The sequence below is a fragment of the Alosa alosa genome, chromosome 16 (assembly GCF_017589495.1).
Source record: "Alosa alosa isolate M-15738 ecotype Scorff River chromosome 16, AALO_Geno_1.1, whole genome shotgun sequence".
NCBI lineage: Eukaryota > Metazoa > Chordata > Actinopteri > Clupeiformes > Clupeidae > Alosa > Alosa alosa.
This window is the reverse complement of record NC_063204.1, coordinates 199,243-208,242: the sequence shown is the minus strand read 5'-3', so window position 1 is coordinate 208,242 and position 9,000 is coordinate 199,243. Positions and strand designations below refer to the sequence as shown.

General features: G+C 41.0%; 1 protein-coding gene across 1 annotated transcript in view; it reads right to left on the bottom strand.

The window, feature by feature from the left end:
• Positions 1-541: 541 nt before the first annotated feature.
• The window catches only part of stx1a (syntaxin 1A (brain)), a 26,144-nt gene continuing 17,685 nt past the window's right edge, over positions 542-9,000 (bottom strand). Inside the window, 1 exon segment of the mRNA XM_048266329.1 lies at positions 542-795. Within this exon segment, the coding sequence (XP_048122286.1) occupies positions 718-795 (78 nt within the window). The 3' untranslated portion in view covers positions 542-717.

The window sequence follows — 9,000 nt, the reverse complement described above, 5'->3', positions numbered from 1 at the left end:
CTTTGGTGCCAGCTGGCTCCTCTGTTGCATTCTTGCAGCACTGGAAAAGTGCCATGAGCACACATTTATACAGCATATGACGTAGCGGTGGTATGTCTGGTGAGTATATGATATACAGCATATGACGTAGTGGGATGTATATGATATACAGCATATGACGTAGCGCTGGGATGTCTGGTGAGTATATGATATACAGCATATGACGTAGCGGTGGTATGTCTGGTGAGTCCTAGCAGCTCAAGGTGACTGGATGGCTCACAGCAGCTGTACCTGCCACCTGGACAGCCTCAGACAACGCACATGTGTCTCATGGCAACGCACCTGTGCCTCATGGCAAGGACTTCAGCTCTTTAGACAGCACATCTGCAAGTTCACCTTTGTACCCGCGACTTCAGCACCTGGACAGTGTCTGTAGTTGTGCCTTAGTGTCTATAGCTGTGCCTTAGTGTCTGTAGCTGTGTCTGTAGCTGTGCCTTAGCTGTGTCTGTAGCTGTGCCTTAGTGTCTGTAGCTGTGTCTGTAGCTGTGCCTTAGTGTCTGTAGCTGTGCCTTAGTGTCTGTAGCTGTGTCTGTAGCTATGTCTGTAGTTGTGCCTTAGTGTCTGTAGCTTAGTGTCTTAGTGTCTGAGACTTCAGCACCTGTCTCGACTGCGCAGCTCAAATCAGCCCTAACCACCAGAGGGTGGAGCCTAGGAGGGGCAGGTCACATGGGGGTGGGTCTAACTGAGGCCTATAGCCAATCCAATGATGAGAACACTCAGAGTGACAGCAACACATCCTCCAATGAGCAGCAGCTTCTGTTACAGGAGAGGAGAGGGGTAGAGAGTAGAGGAGTGGAGTAGAGAGGAGAGGAGAGGAGATGAGAGGAGTAGAGAGGAGAGGAGAGGAGAGGAGAGGGGATAATATTGGCGTATTTCTGGGATAAAACTGCTCTAATCTTTCCTTAAACTTCATCTGTATCAAGACTAAGCTAATATGGACATAAAACGCCCTCTAGTGGCTAATATGGAAACTTCTGAAGGCACAGCAGCTGAGATCACGATAAAACACCTATGGGTAAAACACAGGTGCAGATTAAACTAGATGACTCAGCAATGGGAAGTGTAACACCCATCAACGTAATAACTTCCCACCAACGTAATAACTTCCCATGAACATAATGACTTCCCATCAACGTAATAATTTCCCACCAACATAATAACTTCCCATCAACGCAATCATTTCCCACCAACCCAATAATAACCCAATAATTATTACGTTTACAGGAAGTTATTACGTTGGTGGAAAGGTTAAAAAAGTTAATGTTATAACTTCCCACCAATGTAATAAATCACTGATTTGGTGAAATGATATCTGTTTTATCAATTGTAAGGGTATAGATAGTTGTCAACAAGTGTCACCATCTAAACCAATCTCATGACCATAAAGCTTTGTTGCTCAGATCATCATTTGGGCAGAAAGGCTAGGCAATCAAGGACATGGGTAGATAGATGGAGGAGAAATCAATAAATAAAAAATAAAAAAATAAAAAAATAAAAAAGTTCTATGGAGATGTGCAAAAGTTGGAGAAAGTCAGATATGTGTGTGTGTGTTTTGACGTGTGATAAAATAAGAAAATAAATAAAAAGGTCTGTAGCATAGGGAGAGGGATGTAAAAGTGCTAAAAGTCTTGTAGGTGTGTGGGGGGGGGGGGGTCATGAGTGCTGAGGAGTGAATGAGTGCAAAGTCAGTATAGTGTGAGTTCAGAGTTCAGAGTTAGGATGGCCTGGGGATAAAACTTCTCCTGAGTCTCTCAGTTCTGGCTTTGTGACTACATAGGCGTCTTCTTGATTTCAGCGGTAGGAATAATCCATTGTTAGGATGAGAAGAGTCCTTCAGGATCTTTTGGGCTCTTAGGAGTACTCTTCTGGAATAGATATCTTGTAGAGCAGGGAGTTGAGTTCTTATAGTAATGCGTTCAGCTGAGCGCACTACTCTCTGCAGAGTACTACAATCTCTAACTGTGGAGTTCCCATACCAGGTGATGATGCTACCAGTTAGAACACTCTCAACCGCTGAAGTGTAGAAGGCCTTCATGTGGATGGCTTTATTAGATTTTAGAATTAACAGTCCATGTTAAGTCTTGGTGTATTTAAAACTTTGACTACAGGTTGCCCGCTGATCATTAGTGGGGTGTAACTGTACTGCTTCCTTCTGCCAACCATTTCCTTGGTTTTATTGATATTCAGTGTCCTGTTAGATTGATCCAACCTGATAGAGCTGTTCATTGTTGTTACTAATCAGGCCCAAGATCACTGTGTCATCTGCAAACTTGATGATGGAGGTATGACTACTGTTGGCTTTGCAGTCATGTGTGTAGATGTTGTACAGCAGTGGACTCAAAACACAGCCTTGGGGAGCACCAGTGCTGATGGTTAATGAGTCAGATGTCAGACCCCCCACTCTAACCACTTGTGAACGGTAGGTGAGGAAGTCAAATATCCAGTGACAGTCCTAAGGCCTTCATCTTTGTGACCAAGGTGAGAGGTACTATCGTGTTGAATGCTGAACTAAAGTCAATGAACAGCATCCTCACATAATTCCCATTCCTCCAGGTGAGTTAAGGTGGTGTGCATAAGGTTTGAGATGGCATCCTCTGTAGACCTGTTGGCTCTGTAAGCAAATTGGAGGGGGTCGAAGGAGGCAGGGAGGGATGAGCAGATAATGTTTTTCACAAGCTTCTCAAAACACTTCATCACTGTAGACGTCAGGGCTACTGGGCGGTAGTCATTCAGACATGATGGACTTTTGTTTTTCGGTACTGGAACAATAACAGACTGCTTGAGGCAAGTGGGAACTATCTGTTGAGCCAATGATGTGTTAAAGATATAAGTGAACACAGGAGCTAACTGAGCAGCGCAGGATTTCAAAACCCTGTTAGAAATTCCATCCGGTCCAGCAGCTTTTCTACAATTAACCCTCCTAAAGGCATTGCTCACATCGACCTCAGAGACACAGAAAGGTGCATCCTCATTTGCTTCACATGCTGCAGCTAGTGCAAGATAGTCTGTGTTTTACATGTCAAAGCGAGCATAAAAGCATTAAGTTCATCAGGGAGGGCTTTACTCACATTCATCATAGGAGGGACTTTCTTTCAAAGCCAGTGATGGTTCGGAGTCCTTTCCACACTTTCGTGCTGGATCACCCTCCAAGAAATCAGCTTCAACTTTGTCTCTATATAGCGCCGCTTAGCATCTTTAATAGCACTACGTAAACTATAAGATGCTGCTTTGTAATCCGTCATATCCCTGAAATAAGCCCAGCATTATAAGTCATGGTGCGTGTCTTTAATGCCGTTCTCACTTTTCTATCCACCCATGGCTTCTGGTTAGGGAAGCTTCGGATCTTTACAGTTGGGATGATGGAATCAGTTAGCATATTGATGTAACTCAATGATACTTCCGTAAACTCATTTATGTCAGCAGAGTTCGTCTTGAACATCTCCCAGTCAACGTTGCTAAGGGCGTCCTGTAGCCTGGCTTCCGATTGGTCAGTCCAGCGCTTGACCTCCTTCGTCACTGTGGGGTCCATCTGACTTCTCTGCTTGTACATAGGCAGTAGGAAGACAGCGGCATGATCTGATTTTCCGAAAGCTGGTAGAGACTTAGCTTTGTAACTGTTCTTGAACTGTGCGTAGCAGTGATCCAGTGTGTTGTCACCACGTGTAGGGAAGTGAATGTGTTGAATAAATGCAGGCATGGACCGGTTCAGATGTACTTGATTGAAATCACCAGCCACAATAAGCGCAGCTTCAGGGTGCGTGTGTTGTTGTCTATTTAACACTTCTTGCCATTCTGAAACCGCAGCATCTGTGTTGGCTTGTGGAGGAATGTGGACAGCGTTGAATATTACCGAAGTAAACTCACGGGGCAGGCAGAAGGGTCGACAGGCGATCGCTAGATGTTCTAGATGAGGCGAGCAGGACTTTGAGAGAACGGTGACATTTCTAGGATCACACCACTTGCTGTTCGTCATGATGCAAACACTGCCACCTTCGATTTTCCAGATTCCTCAGTCCTGTCAGAGCGAGCAGCAGAGAAAAACTCCACAGGAGTGATGGCACAGTCCGTACAAGTTCAGTTAGCCATGTCTCAGTAAAGCATAGAATGTTACAGTCCCTGATGTCTCTATGAAACTGTATCCTCGCTCTTAGTTCATCCATCTTGTTCACAAGAGACTGGACATTGGCTAGAAGAATGCTAGGCAGTGGAGGCCTATGAGCTCTATTCCTCAATCTGTTACGGGCCCCGGCTCGTTTTCCTCAGTGTTTTTTCCTTCTGTGCCGAGATGCGTCTCCATGGTTCCCTGATGCATCTCGGAGAATCTCAGTCGGCAAGGTAGAATCGTCGATTAAAACATCCCGAAACAAAAAAGTTTCTAAGTGTAACACCATCATACGTAATCAGTGCAGTGGAAATGTGCAAAAAATTAGGGGTTAATAAAAGGTAAAAGAGTAAATATAAGCACAAATTAGGGGTTAATAAAAGGTAAAAGAGTAAATATAAGCACAAGTTAGGCGGAGCAACCAAAAAGGTGTCCGAACGCGGTGGCGCCATGGCAACGTGTATGGCATGCAAAGCACGTGTAAAGCACTATATTGTGAAGCCTTTATAAAAGTAAAAAAAAAATGATTCCATAAGAAGTAAAATAAAATACTGTTACTGTAGTAGGCTAACTGTATCCCAAGCTTCAGCTCCCCACGTCTGTGACAGGCAGACGTGACACCGCTAAATTCTCAGCTTGTTTATACCCCACACTGAACGCATAAGACCGCTAGGCCCATCACTGTGGGGTGCGGTAGCCTACTCTCTGGGATTTAAGTCAAGCAATATAACCATACAAATGTTTCAAAATGAGTAATTTCGGCTTTGTCTGAACTGGCCATTGTAGGTTACGTAAAAATAAACAAGTAGGCCTATCCCTATCCAATGATATCGGCAAATGTTTGTTTTCCAAAGTAAGAATTTCACTTCACCATGCACCTTCGACAATGAATAGCTCATTACACTTATGTTACTGTTGAACGTAGGCCTAACTGGTATTATTACAAACATTATTCTGTGTCCTAAAACTGGCATTTTATGGCATTGTGTCATGTAAGGTCGTTGCAAAATCTAGAGAAATGTGTGAGGTGGTCAGCGGGGGACAATTGAGACACACATTGGATTGTGTTATTACTTGAACATTCCACACTATCCACAGCTGTGGTACGCTACGTTTGCATAAGAGAACATTTTAATTTGATTCACAATAATGTTAGATTTAATTTACATGTTGACAATGAGTAGCCTAGTTTTGGTTGTTGTTGGTGGCGTTATTGCATGTTAGTTATGCCTACAATGCAAAATTGCTTCCTCACGATTGGAAGCTCCTGTAGCCGCATAGGATTTCAAAACAGGCGAAATGTCACAAAACCGGTTTGTGAATAGGTCTGTGAGTTAGGAGTCCTCTCGACTTGTTTTAAGCTGTCACAGATGGTGGGAAGGTGTGATTTGTTGGGGGCAGGGCCGGATTAACTGGGCACAAAAGTCTGATGGCCCCCCCTGCCCCCCAGTCAACGTGAATCGGGTGGTCAGTTAATAGGCCTATATTGTGAAGATTTTTCTTGCCATCTAAGGCACGAGCGCATCTGGGAGGCCAAGCCTCACCAAGTAGCCCGTTTGTTTACAACTAACATTACATTTAATTAAACTGCTTATAGGCTATGCCGAAATAGTTTTCAATATTTTGAATATTAGTGTCGGGTGAATTAGGAAATGTTCTCAAAGTAGCCTTATGGCTGAAAGCTGCTTGGGATCCCCCCCCTGTAAAGCAATATAACCATACAAGCGCGCTTCCTGCACTCATTGTTTCAAAAGGAGTAATTTCGGCTTTGTCAGAACTGAAGAGCTGTGGACGAAATTCTTTCTCTAGTAGCTGAGTAGCCTCAGGTGTGCACGTAGACATAAGGCCGGACATGCAAGCGCCAATGAATCATGCTCTCACGACAATCACGCCGTTAAACTAACTAAATAGGTTAACATCACTCTAAGTTCGGGCCTTCAAGCAAAGAAAACGATGATTTGAAGACATCTGTTTCGTTGGAAGGGCAAGGGGTAGCAACAGGGCAACACAGAGACAGGCCCGATGGCAGGGCTGTTATGAGAGTATTAAAATATGGGATATTCTACGGAAAACATTAAAACGGCAAGACAGCGGGGAAAGTTAAAATACGTGATAAAACACGGAAAAAGTTGGCATGCATTGTTTTGGTCCCGTGCACAGGGATTATTTGTCATACTATTAATCACATATGATTATTTGTGAAATTGTGCAAACAGGCGCAACACATTTGAAAAAGGAAGGACTGGTAGCATGCAAGCTCACGGAAAGATTGATTTAAGAACGTTATCACAGTGTGTGGCTGTGGCAAAAGCAGCGGTGAGGAAGACAGCGACAATTGGCAGGGGAGGGTCATGTCTTTTTAACAATTCTGTCGGAGGGTCATTGAACAATTTCTAGCAGGCAAGGGAGGGTCATGCAACTTTTGACTGAAGCACTCAAAATTCCTCCGGTGGCCCCTTCAATAAATAATGAACTGTCCCTAGATTGCTGCTGGGCTATATGTCTTGGGTCTGTTAACAACTCATTGCCGTCAAAGCCTATCTCGCCGTTGCATCCATTACAAACAAACATGCAATGTGAACGTCTGGGTTCGGGAAGAGCACTAAATGCTACTTCTACTGAATAAGCACAAAGTCAAACCTTTAAATGAAAAACACTCTTTAATAATCAAAAAAATAAACCGCTAATGAAGTAAACTTGTGACCATCAAAAATCGTTTATCGCCTGTAACTCCGTGATAACAGGACGGAACAGGAAGGCATTTGGCTGAACAACGGAGGTTAATATGCTCTATATTTTGTCCAAATGATGTCTATCATCGTTGCACTCGGAGAAAACCAGAATTTTTCATTTGTCCTGCGTTTCTTGTACGGCTGCAAACGGGATTCACTCACAGTTGACCAAATATTTCTTTATTAGGGCAGGGCAGGCATATTTCTGGCTATTAAATTATTTCTAAACCAGTCTGCTAAAGTCTGTAGTGAAGTCGGTGTAGGGTTTTCCAGGCTCTATTTTTTTTTGAGACACCCTGCTCACTTGAGACATCTACCAGTTGTTTGGGTTGTTGCAGCGTCGTTGCAGCGTCACTGGAAAAATACAAATTAAAGTCGTGATACCATGTGGAAACAATTGCCCGTTTAAAAAAGTAATATGCAAACTTCCAGTCTCCAGCACCACAATGGTCACAGTAGAAAAAAACCATATGATATATATCCATTTCTGGGACAAAATGTTTTCAAAACTATGTTGATATTGTTCAGAAAATGGTGTTTTATATGAACCTACAGAGCATTCACAATCCATTTTTTTATGCCTGAACTTTTAGTCTAAAATTTTGCAGACTCTGTTTACAAGTAGGCATCTGGGTTAGTTCAATATATGATTGAATAAACATTTTGAAAATGGAATTAATTTTCAATTGTTTGTTTTATTCAAAATCAGAAGGACAAAATTTGAGTTTTCTCTCTTTATGTTTTAAAAAATCAAGTATAATGTTCCTTTTGCTTGGGACAGTCAATATTTCCTTTAAAACTATATTGTCATATTGCAGTTAGCATGGTTTTAGGATGTTTCTGGTTTGGCATATGAAAATTGTGAAAAATGGAAGCATTAAATGTTTTTTTTCATACATATGTTTAACCATGAATGATGATGATACAGATTTCATATAAAACAGCATTTTCATAAAACACAGAACAATATCAACATAGATACATATTTGACATTCTAAATATCAATAGTAGTCTGAGAAAATAAATTCTGGTGTTAAAGAAAACAGCAATATTAATGTTGTCTTTAGCACTATAAGTAATTGCAACAATTTAATCTGATTATAATGCGGATATGTTTTAAATTATCTGAATAAAATTTTGAATTTGTCTTTTAACAGATATAAAGAGAATAAACTCAAAGGGGAACTACAAACATTCAGATTGAAGCCCACCATTGAGAAGAGAAGAAAACCCATAGCTATACAATATTTGGTGGCATTCTGTTTTACATAGTTGTGATTTCTAAAAGTGAACTTTACATGATATACCTGTCTTAAACTGTCTTTTGTTGCTTGTGAAATACATATAATAAACATTTTTGTATTAACAGATTGTTATGTGGTGTTATTTATCATATGGCGTGACACCATATCATTTGGTGTGACATCAAGAAATTATGAAAATAAAAAGGCTTTTGGGGTCTAAATCATACAAATCTCAATGGAACAGATAGAAAGTAGGATCAGCAAAAGTCACAAGTATTTTCTTTCTTTTATATCAAGGTATGTCAAAATGAATATGACGTTTATTGAAAGATTGAGGACATATGCCTTACTCTGTGTATTGCTGAAGAAATATACTGTAAAGTGTAATAAATTTGCACAAGGAAATGCTAGATCTTGATGAAGTAATGATAGAACATTATAATACATTGACTCATATTTAAAACAAAATACCCCATTATAATTTTACACACAACTTTCATGTCACACCATATGACAATTTTAGTCACTACCACAACTAATTAGTGAATAAATAGAATTTCAACACAAAATCTAAAAGACCAAACATATTTTTGGGAATGGAAGGGTCAGTACAACAGGACTAAGTGATTTCCAAATGATGCCTAATATCTAATTTCTTTTTCAAAAACTTTCTTTCGGCCTAAAACGTCAACCACCCACATACAAATATAATTGCTAGGGCCTTCACAAAGTCAATTTGTTGATTGTGTATCTGTGTGTAAATACTACTGTGCTATCCTATTATCCTACAGTACTAATCAATCAATCAGACCAGTCCTTGCACTGTTAACATGTCCAGGCCTTTGCTCCACCATGTTACTACACTGAAATAGCATATTTTGTC